This window comes from Pecten maximus, chromosome 8 (genome assembly GCF_902652985.1).
Source record: "Pecten maximus chromosome 8, xPecMax1.1, whole genome shotgun sequence".
Classification (NCBI taxonomy): Eukaryota; Metazoa; Mollusca; class Bivalvia; order Pectinida; family Pectinidae; genus Pecten; species Pecten maximus.
Window position 1 is genome coordinate 8,343,218 of NC_047022.1, and position 24,287 is coordinate 8,367,504.

Genomic DNA, 24,287 nt, shown 5'->3' on the forward strand with positions numbered 1-24,287 from the left:
GGAAAATCGTGCCAAGCCCCTGTGGGCGGTTCTGCAACAGCACCTTTGATATATATAGTCGTCTCAAAACGGCTCACGCATTATGCGAAACATACAATTACGTGTAATTTTTGTTTTAAAAATATTTTTATGGATTTCATCTTTGCAGAAAACTAGAATTCGGTCAAAAGTTTTTAATCCGGAGATCAATTTCAGAACCGGTCGCGGCGTACAAGAGACCTTAGACTTGAATCTCGTGTAGTTTGTCAAATCTCGCGAAGGTACGAGATGTCAACATCACAACATGGCAGGAAGTCGGTCTTGACAGAACTTGTCGAAGAAGTTACCAGTATTTCGTCTCTGGACAGAGAATGGTACGGCAATTTCCGCCGCTTTTCAGCCATAAGCTTATTAAGTTTCATAACCTAAGCATAGCTTAACTACAGACGGTAACTTCTCGGCTAACAAACTTGCACGAAACACGCATGCCTGCTGCCGTGGGTCTGCCACGATGCTAACTGTGTACTGTATGGCTAGCTAGATCTACATAGTTGTGTGAATGAGTGTTCAAATGTCTCTCAAAGGGTTATTTTAGATGTTCATAATTTCTGGCCGACAGCTTAAAACTTCGATACTGCTTAAGATTGAGTATCAAGCTGTGAAACCCTCTTTGTATATATGTGATCATGATCAGGTTTAAAATAGACAAATACAAAGTACTTATAGGCCTACCTGTCAGAATGTCAAAGTCTGGTGTCGGAACCAGAGGAAAGTCTGTCTATGTTTTCCTGTGGAACTAGCTCAAATTTTGGAAATTGTGATCTGCACTTGTGAGAAAATAAACCTTCAAATTTGATGGATATGTAATAGACCTTTGGAGACGGCCTGTAGCTTGTACATCAGTAACATCTAAAGTGTTAACTAATTTGTGTTCGATAATAAGCTTAAGTCTCTTCATGATCACTCAATTTTGTTATTCTGCTATCTGTCATTACATGACGGTACTTAGGAGGCCGCTGGTTTGCCCTTTTACTATCGGATTTGATTTTGCCAACTGTTACATGGCACCTGTATCTCGCCGTGTAAAACCTCTAACATTGTCGCAGTAAATTAAATATGACGGAAATTTGAAGTTGGCCCGAGTTTCCTCTGGCCCTTACACCTTATTTGGGTAATGACTAAAACCCTGTCTGCTTGGGCTTGAAACTAGTGACTTCTTGCTCTCTAGTATGCATATATTATACCAGACACGAAGACTTTGTCACGGAAAACAACCACAATCCAGGTTCTTAAGCTCAAAAGAAGTTTCTCAATATCATATGCATGTAGCTTATAGTTAGATTGGTCAATGGTACAGAATCTGTAAAAGGAAGGGGAAATGAATAATACCCTTCCTGCACTAATTTACAGCAACCTCTCACTCAGTCTCTATAGTGCTTCATCCTACAACTAATATAGGCTAAATAGAATTCATTCATTTCTTTATACCTTGCTGGCTTTTAATCTAGGCATTTCTAGAGATACTGTTTACAAATCACAATCAGAAAGATGCTTTATCATAATAATTTGAGTGTTTTGGCATGTGCAGATGTTTATCGTCAGTCAACAGTAAAAAATTATTGACCAGTGAATAGTTGAAAATACTTAATTTACATTTACGTAGAGAGTCAGATAACATTGAATATTCTTTGGAGGATTTTAATCACCTTATTTGTATATCTAGTCACCTTGGAAAGGAAAATAATATTTCTGTCTACTTTGAATAAAAATAGATATATAAATACAGAAATATATTCCATTTTAAATTTTCAACATGTTTGAGACTTAACTTTTTTGGGAATTTTTTTAAATGAAAAGTTTATGTTTATGCATCCATTTCTGCTACTCTTTTTAATAATTGTTGTAATGAATAGATTTAGAATGGAGATATTTTGTGCTTAGTGTCTGATGTAAATGAGAATGTTGTGCATTCGACTACTTATGTTAATAATAGTTATATGAAATAGATTAAGAAATTCTGAATGGAAAAAATTTTACTTAGTGTTGTGCATTCAGCTGAATCATCTAAAGGATTTAGCTCTTATCATTCTATTTATTTGACCTATATATATGTATATGGAACAGTCTACATACATGTATATGATAGATGCATGGTGACAATTGAATGTCAGATCAGCTTGAGACCAATAAACTCTTAGATAAATATATACATAATGATTTAATCTACATGTATATTGTTGCCATAATAGCATTAAACAATTCAGAAGTTGGAGACATTTTGTCAACACACAGATACCTGTTAAGTTAAAATATATTTAAGGTTGATCTAGGTTATTTTACATGTACACTCATTTAATCCATTGAGTTTGAACTTTGTTGATTGCAGGCCAGTTAAAGGATGTAGGAGATTCCTCTGGCCTGACACCAGACTTGGATATTCTGACAGCTTCATGTATATATACAACTTTAAAACAAGACATCAGCTAGTTGTCAGAATGTCCGAGTCTGGTTTCAGGGCCTGAGGAAATCTTAAATATGTTCTGTATGATGTCAAACTTTATTTGCATATTCGAATAATTTTAGGGATTGCACTGTGATCAAATTCAGACTGGAATTTTTATTACATTCATTCTGTTACATTCAAATTATTTTTAAATGGAAGGGCTTTTTTGTGTGTAAGTGACTTAGGATGCCTAGTAACAGTCTGCACACTTACTGTATATGTAATGAAATTTTAACTGTGCTCTATTTATATCCTCGCCACAATTAACTTTTTTTATAGCAGCTTCATATTGTAATTGCAGCTCACATCAAATATATACTGAAATCATAACTGTGCTCCATTAATATCCTCACCAAAATTAACCTTTCTCTTATTGCAGCATAATATCGAAGCTCAGTCTTTTTCAGTTTAAACATGTTACATAACAACCATAAAGACTAATTGGTCTGTGAACCTGGTAAGTTTGGGTATTTGTGAAATTACGGCTTTGGCTATTAATATACGATATACATTTTAATAAGCGCCTTCAACAAGATATTATGTTATTTAATATGAGGTCTTTGGGGAAAAAAATGAAAAATTTTTCACTATGACAGTTTATATTACTTAAACAATGCTGATAAATTTGAGACACCAATCAACTTAGAAAATATTTCTGGGGAGATAGTTCTATTTGGATATTGTCCATGGGAACATAGTAGTACTTCAAAGTAATTATGATGTGTATGTCTAGATATATATAGAGAATACATGGTCAGTGTCTTAAAATATAAGCTGTATTTTGGCGAGGGTAAAGAAAGACAAAAGTGGCGAGCCTTGGCGAGCCACTTTTGTCTTTCTGTCCCGAGCCAAAAATACAGCTTATATTTTAAGACACTGACCATGTATTCTATTTATCCTGCAACAGTCATAAAAATACTCATAAAAAATAATCATTTTGAAGTGAAACGGTGTAAAATGATAGAAATATGTTCGCCTTTTAAACGTAGTTTCACTTTGAAGTAGGTCAGTCGAACTGACGCACGTGCTCAGATTCCAAAATACAGCTGTTTTCCGTCACTGCCGTATACAGCAAAAATATATACGGTGGGTGTATTCCGACAATGCGGTGGCAGTTGCAGGATAAATATACATATATATATAATGGCGTATAAGATTCAGGGCGTCCAGAAGATCCCTTGAGAATATGTTTTTGACTCCCCAAAATCATATTTGACCTTTGGGATTGAAGGGACATGTCTATTTGACATGTTTTGACCCTTCAGATTTCTGGGAAATGGTGTTTAGACTTCTAAAGTTGCTAAACTAAAAGTCAAGGGTCAACTGGATGCCCAGAGATCTTTTGATGCTGACATTGAATCATGTAAGAAGCTTACAGCAAAAATATTAGAAAAAAAGAATGTTTTCCTGTTTTATGTTATAATTAAGTATAATTACCCTGCTAGTTCATCAAAGCTACACTTTTGTACTTACAGGTAGCTGAAGGAAGGTGTGTCACCATAGGGTGTGGATGCTCCTATGGAGCCAAAGTTTGACCTCAACCTCCAGCAGGTGACCTTTGATGAGGGTGATCTTTCACCTTCCGGTGAACTAGACTCTTTCAGCAACATTGTCCACTATGACTCGCACTTCTCTGTAGGTGGCACCACCTCTGTTACTACGTCTGCTCACACCTACGCACAATCAGTCACCAACAAAGGTAGTTATATCAACTTTCGGGGAATGGAAGGTCAAGTACTAGACTTGATAGGGTTTTTATCAATCTGTTAGACTTGTGGGACATTTACTCTTCGTGTTTTAATAAAAAGATTTGCAATATTTCTGCCAACCATTGCTAATGTTTTTGTGCACAAGACACCTGTCTGTTCAAAACTCAGAATTTCTAAAGAAAAAATATGTAATAATTTCCCATGATTTCCATGAAAAGCTGACAGTGTCTCCAACTAGCTTGAATCACATGCCAAGTCCTAGCCCTTCAAATTAACAGTAAAAGATTGTTTATAGGAGCCACCATGTAAAATATTTGTGAAGCAAATTCCATTTATATGATTCAAATTATGAGTCATATTTCATTGTGTTTAAATGATAGTCCAATATTTTGACATTATTTTGTATTATTGTTATTATTTTGAAATTTGATCAAAAGAGATGATTGTTTTTTACATTATTCTTATCATTATCATTTTAAACTTGCAAATCAAAATTATTCTGAATTTGATAAGAAATAATGATAATTGTAACCGTTGTCATGATCTGGAAAGTTATGTTGTGGGAAGTATTGGATGGACCATATACCTAATGAATTTGGGACTTTGGACAGAAAAGGGTCTAATTGATTGCCTGGAACATACCAGGTAACAAAAAATTAGTTTTAAGGCCTACATATTTCATGCAAATATGATTAAAGTTGATGGCATCTCAATCTTGTTTGTAATATTTACTGTAGAAGACAGACAGAACAACTTTGTAAGTCGCTCCCGGGCAGTTCCTCAGCCAAGTCGTTTGAAGAGCTCCCAAGTCTACTGCGAGTCTGTGTGTTCCTCACATGCGGAGGACGACTTGCATGCACTGATCAACCCTGACGACGGCTACGTCACACGTAAAAGCTTTTCTAAAGTGATTCCCACAGACATAAGGACATTGTTCCAGGTATAGTGATGAAATTATTATTTATGTCGGAAATCAACATGTCAAAAATAGTACTACTTATTTTGATTAAATATAATTTCCATATCTGATTCAGAAGAAAAAAGTCTTTATATAAATTGATCTTGGCCGTTCACACTGACTCAAGAATTTAAAGAAGCGTAATGTTTTTTGTGTAAGATTCTGTACTTGAAATAAAGGAGAACCCCACGCTCTTATAAACAATTTTAACCTGTATAGATTTTAATGGCAACAAAAACATCAGTATCCTCATGATAAATACATTATAGGTTTTTAGTTGCAGCTCTTTTAGCATACTAATGTCTTGGTGAAATAGCATATATTTCACAGTAAGGTAGCATTCATCTTTTAGTCTCCATGTCACAGTAATATAAGGTAGCATACATCCTTAAGTCACCATGTCACAATAAGGCAGCATTCATCCTCAAATGTTTTTATTCGTTATCGGTTTGATTTCAGGTTTCTGCCAACACTACATCCATACGAAAGAAAAAAATCACCAAATTAAGAAAGCCATTCATAATGTCTGCTCCTGCTTCTGGGGTTACCGACCCCTCCCTCCCAGAGAAGGATGGGGCTCAGGCATTCGAAAGTGTGGCTGAAGCCTTGCACCTCCAGTGGTCTGTCATAGGTGGGTCAGATTGGTCAATAGGTTATCAAGACTAAAGGTCAAGGTGGCCCAATTCTCTTGACTTCTAAACTAATACATAATTTATGTATGTACATTTATTATATAAGTTGTTAATAAAGATTAAAATGTCTTTCTAGTGGTTTTAGCAAAGAAAAGATTCAGTATGATATATTTAGTTTGCTTTCCTGTTTGAAAAAAAGTGCAAAATGAACAAAATTTCTTATTGAAAAGATAACACAAGATACGTTGAGGCCATATTTAGGTTATATGCAGTACAGAATATAACATTTAGCATTCTTCATGAAGTAAAGAACCGAAATAAGAAGATAAGAAACTGTGGTTTACAGGTGACAAGAAACTGACTCCTGCTTCACCTGAAGTTGTTGCACAGATTGTGGCTGAGGCTGAGAAAAAAATGAAAGCACAGAATCAAGGAAAGGAACCGGCTGCTGTTTCCGAGGTAATTTTGTACAGGAGCTTGATACATATATAGCAGGGAATAGTAATTGGTAACATAAAGGTTCTTTGAGACCTGTTTATTTCCATGGTACTGATAAATTATTCTTGTGTGACCTAAGTAAGATGTCTTTAACGTTAGAGTCAAATTGATAGAAAATATAATTTTTAAAAGAAAAATAGGCATGGGGTAAATTTGCTTTGCGTTGAAATATTAAAAAAGTAAACTAAGATTAAATTCTATACTTTGTTTAATTACAGTCAAACTTTGATGTCTCAAAGTTCAAGGGACTAACAGAAAAACTTTGAAACAGAGGACTTCGAATTATTCATGGTTGACAATAGATCAATGTTTTCTTGATAATTACGTTACATGTCCCTGTTGATCGTCAGGTCTGTCAGGCTCACATCAAAAAGTTTAGGTAATTTACCTCAAACTCAACAAAATAAAAATGCATTTCATCAATTATACCTAAGCAGTTTATTAATTAAATAAACTATGTATCGGATGCAATACGAAAGAAGTACAATGCACACTTACATACGTTAAAGTTTTTTCTGCTAAGACGCATGTGTTTACGTTAACATGCATATAAAATACGGAATGCCGATCAGTCGGAGAATGTATTATTGAATGACAAATAATCTATTTATATGGATATTTATGTATAAGTTCCGTAAAATTTACTTACCGACCGCTGATTTCAATGGCGGCGGAGATCATCAAAGACGACTACTAGTATGTTATACAGAGGTGATTGAATGTCATGGCTTCTTAATACACCTATTATCTATCAATTGGGTCTGATTATTGATTAACCCAATGATCGGGAGTGACAACACGAGGGGGTCACGACAAACACCTGTCCAGTGGTCAGTACAGGTGAATTTTTTAATCATGAGATGTGCATTACCTATAATATCATAGCTAACAGGCCATTAAAAAAGTTAGATACGTCGAAAACTTCGATTCGTAAAAATTCGAATCATACATAGGTTCGTTAGTAGCGTTATATAGTGAGGAAATTCGGGACCAAGCAAAAAATTTGATACAGCGAGAAATTTGAATCAACGAAGTTCGAATCATCGAGGTTTGACAGTAGTACACAGGGACTGACACCTACACCGATAACCCACTAATGTGTAAAATGAACGGGTCGGTTTGGCGTGTACATAGTGTGAACTACAGTCTGTTACTCAGTTTATGGAGCATGCTTCTTTGACTCAGTGGGTTGTGCCATAGCTTATCACGCTCATGGCTGGAGACTCAGGTTCAATTCCTGTCGGGGTACTCAACAGGAATGTGTTTTTCGTTGCTCTTTCACAACAAATATTTTATCTATTTCCAGTTTATAGGCAGTTTATGAAACCTGTCACAAATTTTCATTTTACCTTGTCAGAGACTTTGTAAGACGATGAATTCATTTCATAAATCTCAAATCAAATTGAAAATTAAGTAAGATCCTCTGATTAGATACTCTTGTTATGTCTAAATATGGTATGAAAAAAGGTTTTAGGTATCTCTTTATCACAGCCTAATGATGTCTTAATGTTTGATACATATTTTGCATTTCTGTCAATTTCAGGTGAGCATGTCAGCCTCAGGACCAATAGTCACACCCTCCGTCTCACCAAGCTATTATGAAAATACATCAAACAACTGTACCTCGTATCCACAGAGTGCCACCGCAGCAAACATTCCATACAAGACATCTGTGTCACAGTATCAAAGTCAAAACCAAGTAATATCTAAAACGGAGACAAATCCAAACTCACAAGTTGTTAGTTCAACGCCATCACCAGCTCCAATTAAGAAAGATGGCAGTCAGAAGGAAGAAACTTCATCAGGGGAGATAACTCCAACAAAACTTCAGGTAACGTCTCGTTCTCCAGAACTCATTCAGATACCAGCTGGTAGTATCACAACAGTGAAGGAGAAGACGTCATGGTTCAGTGGATCTAGCCGTGCACCTCAGTCTGTCCCTGCCAAGGAGAAATCTATGCCTGAGGGCAGGGATAGTTACTCCCTAGGGGGTGAAGACAGTGAGAGTGAGGTAGGCTCCGGGGTAGGGGACAGGGACGAAAGTGTTTCTAGTGCTACAAGTGAACTTGACAATTTAATTCAAAGTGACACAGACAGTTTTCTCAAATCTCTTCCACCTGTAAAGCAAGTGGACTTAAGTATGTTCACATCAAAACCTCATGTTGTACGTAGTTATTCGCCCCCCGTGAAGGAGACCTCTTTCCGTCCCCCTCAGACTAACACTGCTGCTAGCATGACCTCTGTAACTTCAGAGGCTGACAGATCCATAGCTTCACCTCAGAGTTCCAGTGGTGGACACCCAACATCATCATTCAGTGATTCAGGAATCCCTGGGTTAGACACGGAACCCACACAAACAGAATTTCAACCTTCAAAGCTGTTGTCAAGTACACCAAACAAACCTAGTCTGGTCATTCCTCAGACCGGACCTTTGTTTAAACAACTGCACAAAATGTTGCCAAGACAACCTGTTGCTGAAACTCCTGGAATCAAATCAGGTGGACAACAGCTTGATGTTGTCTTAAGAGAGAAAGCAAAACTTGAAGGACAGCTGGAGATGTTGTCTGAAGAAGCAAATGCAACTCGCCAAGAGCGGGCAGAACTACAGGCCAAACTTGCCTCTTTGAAACTACAACTGGAGACAAATCGCCAGACAGCCAGTGACGCCCAGTGTGAAAGTCTGAAATTAGAGCTTGAAAAGATACAAAGGTCAAAACATCTTTTAGAACAGTCGTTGGGTTCAGCTCATAAGTTTCTTGAAGAGAAAAATTCTGAGTTTACAATACAACATGAGGAACTCCGAATGTCTCAGGAGTCAAATGACAAACTTCAAATCAGGATGAAAGAAATTCGGGATGATGTACGCGCAAAAGAAATGACAATTCAAGCTCTGAAAAATAAAATTGCTGAACTATATGTTGAGGTTCAAACGGTTCTACAGGCAAAAATGGAGTCTGAAAATGATGCTAGGACATCGAAAAATGATCTTGTAGCTTTGATCAACACCAAGGACTGGTACCAGCAGCAACTGAAGGCGGCACAGGTTGCCAGGACGACGTTACAACATGAACTGACCACGCTTCAAGCACAGGTTACCTCACAAGGCAGCATCATTGAACGTCTCCGCACGGAAAACACCAAGCTTCGCCAACAGACAAAAGACATACAGCAGAAAGCTCTGAAGGATAAAGAGATGTTGGCCAAGCATCTGGAGAACATTGAGTCAGATATGATGCACAGAGAAGCTGCATTCCAGGAAATTCAGCGTGAACGAGTTCTGATGGAGGACACGTTTGATACGAAGTTACAATCAGTGGAGCAGGAACGTTCTAGGGCACATACACTGATGCATATGACTTCTGAACTGGAGAACCATCTTGACAAGGCACAGGAAGACCTAAAGAGAAAACAGTCTCAAATTCTCACTTTGGAAAATGAGCAAATTGATCTGATGAAAAAATTGGCTTTGTCGCAGGAATGTGTGATCGAAAGGGACCTTGCTGTTGAGGAACTGCAACAGAAGTTGATAGAAGTGGAAAGTGCCTTGAAGGCTTTCCAGTCAAGTCTCAGTGAGAAGGAATCAGAGATCTGGAAACTAAAGGAAGAAAAAGCTGCTGTAGAGATTTCTCTTCAGGCAGCTAAGGAGGAGAAACAATCTGTGGATAATGCTCTTGCTAGTCTAAAAGGAAATATGGGAAAAGTCGAAAAGAATTTCCGCCACATGAAGCAGGAATTAGGAAATAGGACAATAGAATACAATGAACAGAAGAAGGAAACGGCTGCACTCCAAGAAGAGCTAATAATTGTAAGGGAGAATTTGGAGAAGGAAAAGAAAGGCAATCATGCTGTAGATAGAGAGAAGGAAGAACACCAGCTGGTTGTGGATGAGATGAGAACACAGAAAGTGCATCTCGAAGAAGAAGTGAAGTTTCTTAATACAGAGTTAGAGGCGTTGAAGGGTACTGGAATAGAAAAGGAGAGGAACGTTGAGCGTTTGGAGGCAGAACTTCTTAACACAAATCAGAAACTTTCTCAGATGGAAGAGGATCTCGGAGAGGACAAGTCATCTCCGGCTTTAGAGGAGCTTCAGAACGAAAACACAGAATTGAAAAACATGATGAAAAAGTCAGATAAACAGCATCAGAAAGATTTGACAAAGCAAAAAGCTAAAGTTGCCAAACTCAATGTAGACCTTAAGTCACTTCAAAGTGAACTTGCCCAAAGACAAAGTGTATTGGAGTCAAATATTGAACTGTTGACTGGTAAACTACGAGAGATGACCTTAGAGAAGGAACAAATGGAGACAGAACTGTCGATGGCAAACAGGAAGTATGATCTGAGCATGCTCCAACAACAGGACCAGCTGAAGACTGAATTACAGGTAATTAAAAGTTTATTACACAGCTTACAGATACATTAAAGCTATGTAACATTTTACATAGAAATTTTCACTTTGAGCAAAAATTGTCTAGAGCCAATTAAAGTCCAACCTCATCAAAATATCTCTTGAAATGAAAATGAATCAACCTCTTCTACGGAGTTCTTATTTCTTAAATATTTCATTAATAATTCCGTTTCAGTGTATAGCAGCAGAACTGGAAAACACAAAACTCCAGAAACAAACCCTTGAGAATGACTTAAAGGAACTTCAGCGGGTGAAGCAGTTGGAAGTTCAAGAGTACAGTCAGCAGTTGGCTGCTCTTGAGAAAGAAATTGCTCGTGTTCAGGAGTTACAGGTAGATTCAGAGGGCCTTCAGCGGGATAACCAGAACCTGTCCCTGGATCTGGAGAAGGAAAAGGGACGAGTGGCAGGTAGGTCTAGGAGAAGGGACGAGTGGCAGGTAGGTCTAGGAAGGGACGAGGGGGGGGGGGGGGGGGGGGGGGGCTAGGAGTAGGGACAAGTGGGGGGTGTTGTATTGTGATTTTAGACATAGAAATATCTTAACTTAGCCAGCCCACTTATATAGGCACTTTCCTAGATTATTTAACTATAGACAGTCATTTATTTGGCAACAATTCGAAATAAGTTATAACATGTAATAATAAGCTACATAAGTCTTGCCTGTTGGCCCAAATGGCAGCATACAAGAGGTCTTAGTGCAGGAGGAAACTGGGGTATCTAATGAAATCCCAACATAATCAGACAGGTGTTCCCATACCTTTTAATGTCTAGTCGGCAAATTGAACCCCTGTCAATTTAGTGAAAGGTCAGTAGTAACACAGTGCTGTTAATGCACCCTAAATGACCTTTGGGTAAATTGATATATTAATGTTAATCACCAAGTTTTAAATATTAACCATAACATGTTTTCAGGTTTGATGCAGACCAATACTGCTTTAAAGGATCACATCTCGCAGCTTGAGGATGCTTTGGCTGGGCGTGAATCTGCACTTGTTGACCTCCAAAATCTGACCCGCGGGGAGGTGCAGGATCGTGAGAAGGAGGAAGCGGAACATAACCGTGTGGTCCAGGATTTAGAAAATAAATTAAAACAGGAGAAAGATTCACAGAGAGAACTTAGAAAGCAGGTATGGTTTACCTCCATACTGTCTGACACTTAACCAATTCAGTATATAACAACAAAGAGAAAAAAGATAACTTTCAAATCTCTCCATTTAGTGGTGGTCATTCCAAAGTAAGTTAAGAATGCCTTAATATAACAAATAAATATCCCTTGAAATTTGAAAAAAATCAAATAATTTAATAATTAAATTTTATTATATACAATATATTTGCCTCCATTTAATTGTCTTAAGTATGTATTCTGACTTCCTTTGACATGAACCTCCTTTACTAAAGGGTCATCACCAAACTCAATTTCAAAAGGGATTACATACAAATTTCACCAAAGGGTGATAACTCTAGTAAAACTACAGATGTATGATGTAACATATCTTCTTAATGGCTATCCTTCACTGGCGTAGATAAATCATCAGAATTTTTATTCAACATTTTCCAGATTGGCACCAAGATTTCTGAAAATAAGAAATTAAAGCGCCACCTTGATTCAGTGAAGACAGACAGAGATAGTGTCCAGCAGGATCTTGACCACCGGTCAAACGAATTGGCGAATTTACGTAGTGAGCTGGACAACAGCAAGCAACTACAGGCTGTACAGAGCAGTCAGATCAGTACATTGGATGCAGAGAACAAGTCACTTGCCCACCAACTGGACAGGGTTAAGCAGGAACTGACCGACAATCTCGCACGGGAACCAATCATACAAGAACAGATGACCGTATGAAATTTACTGTTTTGATTGACATTTGTGATATCCTTTTGTCTGTCCATCCATCCAACATATCTGTTTCTGTTTTCTGTAGCAATATTAATCTTCAAACTTCAAAAAGCTCAAGGAAATATACTATTATTCAACTGACATTGTCTTCGTTGCTAGTAATAAATTGTTCTTGCGTTATTAGCTCACCTGGCCGAATAGCCAAGATGAGCTAATGCTGTACTGCAGTGTTCATTGTCCATCAACAATTTCTTCAAACAACATCTTCCTAACTGTTAACTGGGAATTTAATCAAATTTGAGTGAAAATATCCTTAGGTGATGGGGATTCAAACTTGTACAAATTAAGAGGCTGACCCCAGGGGTCGAGGGAGGAGGAGGGCTTCTTGTAATTTATCTTTTTCAGCCAGATGTTTAAATTCATTACTGACAAATTGTATACATTGTAATTACTTCTTTCTGACATGCTTATTCCTTTTGTTTAAAGATAAACCTTATTGTTTTTATGTCAAAGGTCAAGGTCCCTTTGGTCCAAGTAACAAAAATAGATTCAGAACGAAATATGTATTTGGAGAGAATTGTATGCTTGTTATAGACGAAAGCAACAGTAATTTGGCCTTCTATATTATTTGAAATTTCCCTTACATTTCATGATTTACAATTAGAAACTTACTGAGTCTGTCTTTGAGGGATATCCTTAGTTTTAAAGCTGAAGCAGCCATTTCAGAATTTTTTCATTGGAATCAATTTGAGAATAAACTCATGGATATGTTAAGCCCCCCCCAAAAACTGACAGGGACTAAACAAAATCTGTACTTGTGTAATATCTATTTATTTTTACCTTTCAGAGTCTACAATGGCAGTTAGAACAAAAGTCACGCGAAGTGGAGGCTCTCACAGGTCAAAGGTCATTAGCGGAACAAAGGCAGGGTATCGAGATCGAAGACCTTCAGAAAACTGTTCAGGTGAGTAATTGATCAACTATGGACTTACGATGAGGTTGTCATATTGTAATATCAATCTGAAGGAATGATAATGAGTGAAGACAAAGTCTTGAGTTTAAGACCTTGCAGGTCCAGATAGGGTAAAAATGAGGTTGATGTGCTGTTTTATGGACCTCATATTTCAAGTAATATTGACCAGGAAGTCAGATCTATATCATAATTTCAAATCCATATGGCAATGTTTCACCCCAGTAGATTATTTAAAGACATGTATAACAACATTAAAAAAATGATCTCTTGATTAATAAATGTGAAATGTAAAATGCTAAGATTTCCAGTGGATTGCAGTTAAAATTTAAGCATTACAGCTGCTGAAATACATTTCTTGGTGTTAGGATACCTGTATTTTACAGCATTACCTGGTACAAAAAATATAGATCTGTTCATTTAAAAATATATATGACAGTTAAAAAAATGTAACCAAAGACAGCTTCAGTGATGCTTATTTAAAACGGATGTTATAAACTATTCATTATGACCATTTCAAAAGCTTTGTTCTAAAGAAGTACTCTATACACCAAAATAAGTTTAGGAATATACCTTTTGCAGAATCAGCAAACAGAGCTGGAGAATTTGAGACAGGAGCTAGTTGTAGCCAGGAAGGAGAAATCTGTATCTCAGTCTGAGATGTCACAGTTACGAGCCACTCTGAAGGCCTCGGTACAACATCACAAGGTAAGTGTGTATTACAGACAGATATGTCTCATATCACAGACCGAGATGTCACATATCACAGACAGAGATGTCACATATCACAGACCAAGATGTCACATATCACAGACTGAGATGTCACATATCACAGACAGAGATGTCACATATCACAGACATAGATGTCACATATCACAGGCTGAGATGTCACATATCACAGGCCGAGATGTCACATATCACAGACCGAGATGTCACATATCACAGGCCGAGATGTCACATATCACAGACCGAGATGTCACATATCACAGACCGAGATGTCACATATCACAGACCGAGATGTCACATATCACAGACCGAGATGTCACATATCACAGACCGAGATGTCACATATCACAGACCGAGGTATCACATGTCACATATCACAGACCGAGATGTCACATATCACAGACCGAGATGTCACATATCACAGACAGAGATGTCACATATCACAGACCAAGATCTCACATATCACAGACCGAGATGTCACATATCACAGACAGAGATGTCACATATCACAGACCGAGATGTCACATATCACAGACAGAGATGTCACATATCACAGACAGAGATGTCACATATCACAGACCGAGATGTCACATATCACAGACAGAGATGTCACATATCACAGACAGAGATGTCACATATCACAGACCAATATGTCACATATCACAGACAGAGATGTCACATATCACAGACCGAGATGTCACATATCACAGACCAAGATGTCACATATCACAGACAGAGATGTCACATATCACAGACCGAAATGTCACATATCACAGACCGAGGTGTCACATATCACAGACAGAGATGTCACATATCACAGACTGATTTATTATACCTTTACGTTTTTTTCTCTATATAAAAGTAATGTGATAATTTGACTATCAGCCTCGAGAGGATTGCGCATGTGTTTCTAGGACAATCACACCGTGTGACAGTTCGAAAAAACTGTCACAAAGCAAACTGTCACACCCCTGCTGTAACGTCGTCAGAACGTTTGAAAGACACAACGACATGCAAGCGTTTAATTGACACAGATTGTTTGTTGTTGCAGACGGTAGCCTAACATTTTGTTTTCTCTCATGAATCTGTCAAACATGGATCAACACACGCGTTTTCAAAACGCCACAGACGTAGAGAGCGAGTCATTATTAACAGACAGAGATAGCCAAAACACTATAAAAGCATTACACGAGATACCGACAATGAATTTTAACCTATTTCTTAGAAAATTTTATGTAGATATCTGAAAGGCTAATGGTGAGTTTTATGCCAAGAAAAAACAGACCAAGATGTCACATATCTCAGACCAAGATGTCACATATCACTGACTGAGGTATCACATATCACAGACCAAGATGTCACATATCACAGACCGAAATGTCACATATCACAGACCGAGATGTCACATATCACAGACAGAGATGTCACATATCACAGACAGAGATGTCACATATCACAGGCTGAGATGTCACATATCACAGACAGAGATGTCACATATCACAGACCGAAATGTCACATATCACAGACAGAGATGTCACATATCACAGACCGAGATGTCACATATCACAGACCGAGATGTCACATATCACAGACCGAGATGTCACATATCACAGACCGAGATGTCACATATCACAGACCGAGATGTCACATATCACAGACCGAGATGTCACATATCACAGACCAAGATGTCACATATCACAGACCAAGATGTCACATATCACAGACCAAGATGTCACATATCACAGACCGAGATGTCACATATCACAGACAGAGATGTCACATATCACAGACAGAGATGTCACATATCACAGACAGAGATGTCACATACCACAGACAGAGATGTCACATATCACAGACCGAGATGTCACATATCACAGACCGAGATGTCACATATCACAGACAGAGATGTCACATATCACAGACCAAGATGTCACATATCACAGACAGAGATGTCACATATCACAGACCGAAATGTCACATATCACAGACCGAGATGTCACATATCACAGACAGAGATGTCACATATCACAGACAGAGATGTCACATATCACAGACCGAGATGTCACATTTCACAGACAGAGATGTCACATACCACAGACAGAGATGTCACATATCACAGACCGAGATGTCACAGTATTGAGTCATACTGAAGGCCTCGGAACAACATCACAAAGTAAATTGGTATCATAGACTGAGATGTCACTGTTTTAGTTTCACATGATGTAAATCCTATAAATTACATCAAAATAATCCTTCCAATGTCCTTGTGCTGTAGTTAACACGGAAGCTGAATGAGGGAACAAGCCAGGAAGAGGGAGGTGGTATGCGTGACACTGGAACACAGGTAGAAAGTCACGACCTGCCCATGATTCCACCTCTGCCGTTCGACCTGGAAAATGTGGAGAAGTTATTACAGGATTCCACAGTCAAGGCACTGGAGAGCAAGTAAGTGGTCTCTTCGAGTGTAAATAAGATGTTACAGTGTGACACTGTATATACTGATTGTCACTAATATATATGAAAGGCACCAACAGTGTAGAAGTTTACATCTACCGGTATTTATGACAACTCATAAAAAAAATCACTTAAAAGACCAAAAGTAGCATTTCAATTATAGAGAAAGTGCATGATCAAATTACATGTACTGCATTATTTAATTATCTTTTGATAGGCTTTGAAATAAATTATAAAAAAAAAAAACACAAATTTTTGGAGGGTGGTAATATGGAGTTAAGTATATAATTTTTGGTATTGTATGAAGATATACAAGACTATTCTTGTTTTCTTGGATTGTATTGATCTACAACCTTCATAGTTTCTATAACAGCATAACAAGTCTGAAGCGTCTTTTCGAAACATATACACAATTTTGAATTGTCTAAAAGCTATTGGTTTGTACTACAAGATATGAGTAACCATTGCCATTTATATCATTTTATGCTGTAGGCATTAGTGTATCAAATACATTTCTGTATAATATTGAATTTTTTCACCATGATGATAATGAACATTAATGAGAAGGAAAGCACTCTGGACTTCATAAAAAAGTAAACTTTATTTATTTACAACAATTGCGAAACATGTTATATCAACTTATATTACTCACGCTTGTTGACCCGGATGGAAGCGAGCGAAGGGTCTAACTGTGGGAGGAAACTGGATTATCTGGGGAAAACCCATGTGGTCAGGAAGGTGAAATGGCAGCTCGGAAGCCAACTTGATTTGCACTCTTCTTCTTCTAGAATATAACTTCTGGTCACTCGATTTGTAGCTCTTCTGCTTCTGGAAAATCTTCTACCTCTTCCATCTCGAAGCTGGAAGATTTATCTTCCAAGATGGCGGCGGCCATGGTTAATTGTGCGAGTGATGAGTTTCACTAGAGAAGGATTTATAACACATACATGTACAGGCTTGTGTCGCAGTGTTTGAGAAAACTTGTTTGTTTTGGGTTATGTTCTTCTGGTTTACTTAAAATATATACATATGACGGAATACAATCTTCTGAGAAGGCTTCTCTTTGGAGAAGATTTCAAATCGAGTTGGCCTCTGGCTGTATGCACCCAAGGGAGTTGAGAATGACATTACCTATTTGCGAAAGACCTAATAACCACAGGTAATTGTTTGTGAACTGCTTTTAAACCGCAACATTGCTGTGATATACAAGAACTTCAAGTCATTATCAATGATTTATATATATATTTCAGACCATTGGACAATCTCCAGACATGTCTGAGTTCTTTGAGATCAGAGATCACAGGGCTTCAGAAGCAGATGGATGAACATATTAGCACCGTAGAAACTTCTACGCAGTCCTGGAGGTACAACATTTTTAACTGTCATAAAGAAAATAAAAACATTTTATATTATTTATACACTTAGACTCGCATAAAAGGTATGCATGGAAATAAATAAGGGGATATAAATCTCAGAAAAAAAAAGTTAATTAACATGAACAGACATATACTGTACGTAATGCTATCATAAAAACAGTATAATTTGAGCTCCTTGGAGTGCAGCTGTATAATTATAGAGGTCTTATTTTCTGCATGTAAAAATTTTTTTTTATAAACTGATTCAGATTTAAAATCAATGTGTGAAATTGAATACAATATCTATATTTCATTTTGAAAATAAAAAGTAATCTCTTCGACGTAGCAAGGATCCTTTTTACCTTGATGACCTTTGAACCTGAATAGATTAACCTTAATACCTTTGACACTTGCTGATTTGATTCTATAACATTATTCACCTTGATGAACTTTGAACCTTATCAATTTAACCTAATCACCTTTGAACCTTGCTAATTTGATCTTAATAACATTATTCACCTCGATGAACTTTGAACCTTATCAATTTAACCTTATCACCTTTGACCTTTGCTATTTTATTTCCATCAACACAACTTTGATGTTCACTAGTTAAACAATTGACCTTTCAGTTCAGTGGAGGACCAGGTGAATGAGTTACGGAGAATGGTGAAAAAAACCATCAACAGTACAACTGTGATGACCAATGGTCAAGGGATGGACTCTCTGGCTGGGGCAAGTGTGGCTGGAGTGATTGACATCTAACCACATAGTTGTTATGGAAACAATGAGCAACAGATTTTCTACCTAATACTGCCACAGATTTTGTTTGTTTACCATGGAAACTTGATAATCTGAACAATAATGTAAAGGAAATTTACAGCTTTCCTACTAAAGGAAGATTTTCAAATGATGGTGAAAATTCTTGATCTTTGTGATAGAACACATCATGAAAAATCAGGATGGAATCAATATCCTTTCTCTTGTTTTCATTTAAACAGTGTGGATAATTCTTTCTTCTAGTACATATTTTTATCAAATGTTGTGACACTGCTGCTCCAATTGCAAAACATTATGATTTGTTTTATTTTTATAATTTCTGTCAAATCTGTTATTTTTGAATGTAAAGACACTCCAGGTAAATATAAAACTAACCATTAGGTTATAGATTTACCAGGTAAGTGAATATTCTGGAGTTATCAACTCTTAATGTTTTTCTCATTATTCCAAGGCAATGTTTCTGTGTTTTATCTTTGATGTTTTCCATTTAGAATGCATCATTCTATATTATGCAGTACATTACATACATGTACATATTATTTGCCTCTCATTGACAACCATTTTATAAACAAGATCATCACCTCTGTGTTTCAATGAGAGAAAAATTGTATTTATGTGTATATTGACCATTTATTCAATCATAACTGTTTGTGATTTTCATCTAAACAATTACTGCCTTATAGGGAAATATTTCAACCATATCACCTTGTCTTTTTATATGAGATTTTCTTTCCTTTGATCTGGTCTAATTCATTGTTATCTGGAGGGAAGAGAAGGTTATATATTACTGAACCACCTTAAGTATTGTATGTCTGGGTATAATGTATTGGTGATGCTTATTTTTTTAACTGTTTTATTGTATTGTTGCTAATGAACGATTGTTTTGTTTGTGTTGGGGACATTTTAACCAAGATTTCCAGTTTTTTTTACTGTGCCAATCAGATATTGTCATTAATGGCCAAAATATGTTAGGTATACAATGTAGTGACTGTTGTACTTCAAACCTACACTGCCTTCGAACTAGGTTTGTTTGTTGTGTTATGAAATTAACATTATGTTTATTTATTTCTGTTTATATGGTGTCCTACGTGTACATAATTATATGTTTTCAAGTCATATCAGTATAACTGAATTTTAATACCAACTTCTCAAAATTTAAACAGGGATTGCTTTTTTTTAAGTTTAGAAAGAAGTCAGATTTATACATAATTATTTAATTTCTTGTAGTTTTTTCTTAACACAAAGTCCTGTTTCATAGAAGAAAAAATATAATATTGATAATAAATATTCATATTTATTTTTTCGTTGTGATGTTCCTTAAAGCAAGTGTATTTATAACCAAGTCACCACTAGTTTGTCTGATATTTCCAGCCTATTTTTCCATTAACAGATGGTACTTCTTAGATTTAAAGTAAAATAAATGATGTCAAGTTAAGATGCTAAACATTTGTTAATAGCAGAAAGACATAGATTTGTTGATAGCAGAGAGACAGAGATTTGTTGATAGTAGGCAGAAAAATGAATTTTTCCATCATTGCAATTTCATTATTATAAGATTCATAAGATATCTCCCGAATTTCCGATTTTAGCCAGAGAGAGATATATGTGTACAGAAAGAGTAGATAAAATACAAAGTGGATCGCCATACAGTTAAAGATTATCATCATAGATACTAAAATGATACATAAAGTCTTAGAAGCTACAATGAATCAAACATTGTGTGCACTTAATACTTTTTAATCAAATTAATATACAGATACATGAATGTTTTAGGATGTGAATCCAAGACTTATAGAAACTTACTTTTTCTTTCTACCCGAGTATCATTTTAAGACACTCAGAATTATTGGGCTTGGGCTTGTTTGTGCCTAGAATTGTTTGTTTGTGCTTAAATTGTTTGTTTGCTCTTAGTTTTTTTTATATTGAGAAATGCTTGTGCTGTGCCTGTTGTGATGTCTATCCAATGTTTTTCATTGAAATTTTGCAATAATTTGTTGATTCCGTTTCTGGAATAGTTCAGTTTTGTGTATGATGGCTCAGTCATACCTGATATATTTATTTTGATCTGTCTGTCAAACTGCGGTGAACAGACTTAAAGTTGATCTGAACTTTATGATTATATGGTGCAGTTTACTACACCCCAAGTGTTGACTGTTGGATTGTTTTGAAAATATTTTGTTTTCTTACCAAAAAATGATAAACTGCAACATTTATGATTATTATTATTAATGATAAAATCTCAATTGATATGAATGTTTGTGTATAAAATACCTTGTTGTTAAATTGAGAATATATACATTGTATACATCTTTTCATAAGAGTTCAAAATGATGCAATTGATATTTTAATTGTAAGAGTATAAAAGTAATGATAATGATTTTGAAAGGTAAACAAAAAATGATGACAGATCTGAAATACACAAGAAATGATGACATGTTTGAAAGGTACACCAGAAATGAAGACACTCTTGCAAAGTACACAAGATTTCAATTTCTTATTTCAAATGGTGACATATTTATTGCCTTATTTTGAAATTTCAACAGAAACAGTTTCACAAATAGTTTCACATTTGAAAGGTCTACAGAAGAATTGATGATTCAAAGGTTCACGAGAATGAACAGGTGTATTTAATGTACAATGTACATTATATAAATTGTCGGTGTAATATCATATTTTATCCACAAGAAGTGTAGATTGACAAAGTGGTCTAAAGAACAACTAAGGATATCTTTTGCTAAAACTTGCCATTTCTGAGCTAATCTCTACAAGGCCAACATGTTTTCTGAAAATTTGAAATACCGAGATTTCTTTATCTGCATTGGTTCTTTCTGTGTATGTACATGTACTGACTTAAGATTTTTTGTCCTATTGAACTCCAACTATATACAGTGTGACCTCACCAAAATCATTTTCCTGGGATTTCGGGTCAGGTCTGAAGGTCACAGATCAAGGTTACTATGACTACACAATTTAATAAAAAAAAATCTTGCACCAAACATCAAATTGTTATACATGTAAAAGTAAAAATATAGGGATTACTGTCATACATACATTAGTTCTTTTCATTGGCAATGGTTTCTGAAATATCCGAGATATCTGTTAAGGTCTGATTGTGAAAGCTTAAGGTCACTGCGATTATCAACAGAAATTTTGTTTTCCATGCCAGTTGCTATAATCACTACTGATTGATATACAGATGGCATAGGTTCTATTCCTATGATTTTATTCTTGCAGAGTTATTGCCCTTTGTTCACGACCTGTCGAATGGCCATCAATTTCTTGTATACCTTTTCACCCAAAGCTGCCATAGGAAAGTATCTCATGCTGGAATATGGTTCCATGCCCCTTCATAGACGTTTGACACTAACTAGCTAGTCTGCACTTAAAATATTTCATATTATAGTTATTTCATTTTATTTTTTTCAGTTTAATAACATTCTTTCCATGGTATGATTTCTTTCATGAATTATAAGAACATGAGAAAACTGTAATGTATTTTACTCAGTCCATATTTGTGTCACATTTCTACAAGCTACCCTTGTGATTCATAATGATATGACATTAAGTGCAATTTTTATCTCAATTAATTTCTTCGTCATAGTAACGCACATTTTAATCATCAAATAAACATTTATGATACTTCAAATTTTTTGTTGTTGTAGAAATGGTGCCATTCTGATGTTGTGTGATATTTTATGAGGTTGCCTCATTATTGTCAAAGTTTTATTTTACATTATTTAATTACAGCCTTGGAATGAGTGAATGTGTATGATACAGCTTGAAAAATCTAAAATCTAAATGTTTAAAAGCTACATAAAACATCCTTTATATTGATTTAATTTATTGGTTTCAACCCTTAAACATGTCTTTTATCATTCACTTTAAATTTGTTGATGTTTGAGCTTAATATTCTGATGTTTTTATCCACTTTTCGAAATCAATCTGGCATTAATTATGAAGTTAGTCAAAAGCCAGACCAATTAAAAAAAATGAAAGTTATATAAGATTTCAAAATGATTTGGACTAAAGTGCTTATAGTGTTTGAAAACATTAATCCTTGTCACAGGTTATGAAAATCATCATTCTACTATTTACAGTCATTTTATAGATGATCTGAGTACAATAAACAGGTTTTACATTTGAAGAAATTTGTATCCATGTACAGTGTTTCAGTGAACACTATCACATTACACTAGCTGCAATGACGCCTACATGTATATTCACAAGATTATTTTTGGGATTTCATACAATATTATTCATTTGGTAAATTATTAGAGTGGTACAAATATGTATTTATCAAGAGGTCAATATTCTACTTTCACTTTACACTGGGTTTATACAGTCAGAGGAGTTTGTTTTCTAACTATAAATTTAGGTAATATTTACATTGTCATAGGGGTGCTTTTTCCTACTTTCATTTTACATTACATTTATACTGTTATGTACTACGATTTGCATTTTGTCAATCATTGGTTTATTTTCATTGTAAGTGTATAGGGCTGATTTCATTGAAGGGTTTCTGTCATATCTACTTATGTATGTCCGTCACATATTTATTCCAGTTTGTACCATTTTTTCAGTCATAATAAACCAGATCTATTGCAATTTCATTAAAAATGTGGGTTGAAATAATAAAAAAAATCTATGAAAATATATATAGTTCATGTTATTTAATGTGCTATAGGAGCAGTAAATACCATTTTACAGTCCCCTGTGTTAGAAATATACAACAGAGGAAGCAATGATGATGTTACATTCTCCTGTGATAGTAATGTACAATGTACCATAAGGAGTAAATGATAATGTTAGTCGACTGTGATAGTAATGTATTAAGACATGAGGCAGTAATGTTACAGTCCCCTGTGATAGTTACATAAATACTATACATAAGACAGTAATGTTACAGTCCCCTGTGATAGTTACATAAATACTATACATAAGACAGTAATGTTACAGTCCCCTGTGATAGTTACATAAATACTATACAGGAGGCAGTGACAGTGTTACAGTCCCCTGTGACAGTAATATACTATACATAAGACAGTAATGTTACAGTCCCCTGTGTTAGTAATATACTATACATAAGACAGTAATGTTACAGTCTCCTGTGATACTTACATACATACTATACAGGAGGCAGTGAGTGTTTCAGTCCCCTGTGACAGTAATATACTATACATGAGGCAGTAATGTTACAGTCTCCTGTGATAGTTACATAAATACTATACAGGAGGCATTGACAGTGTTTCAGTCCCCTGTGACAGTAATATACTATACATGAGGTAGTAATGTTACAGTCTCCTGTGATAGTTACATAAATACTATACAGGAGGCAGTGACTGTTACAGTCCCCGTGATAGTGATGTACTATACAGGAGTTAATGATATTACAGTCCCCTGTGACAGTAATTTACTATACATCAGACAGTAATGTTACAGTCCCCTGTGATAGTAATATACTATACAGGAGTTTATAATAATGTTACA

At 35.9% G+C, this 24,287-nt stretch overlaps 1 protein-coding gene across 2 annotated transcripts; it reads left to right on the forward strand.

Annotated features, from left to right (window-relative positions):
- The first annotated feature begins 203 nt into the window (after positions 1 to 203).
- LOC117332431 (golgin subfamily A member 3-like) lies at positions 204 to 23,453 on the forward strand. 2 transcript variants are annotated; one of them, XM_033891329.1, is made up of 14 exons: positions 204 to 353; positions 3,958 to 4,181; positions 4,929 to 5,131; positions 5,609 to 5,780; positions 6,128 to 6,240; positions 7,823 to 10,660; positions 10,860 to 11,091; positions 11,594 to 11,808; positions 12,240 to 12,518; positions 13,366 to 13,482; positions 14,071 to 14,196; positions 16,490 to 16,659; positions 17,919 to 18,032; positions 18,653 to 23,453. In XM_033891329.1, the coding sequence occupies exons 2-14, from the start codon at positions 4,001 to 4,003 to the stop codon at positions 18,783 to 18,785; spliced, it is 4,893 nt and encodes a 1,630-aa protein (XP_033747220.1). In that variant the 5' UTR covers positions 204 to 353; positions 3,958 to 4,000; the 3' UTR covers positions 18,786 to 23,453. The 2 variants fall into 2 exon arrangements, with proteins under 2 accessions (XP_033747220.1, XP_033747221.1); XM_033891330.1 differs by lacking the exon at positions 204 to 353 and adding an exon at positions 2,419 to 2,939.
- The last annotated feature ends 834 nt before the right edge of the window (positions 23,454 to 24,287 follow it).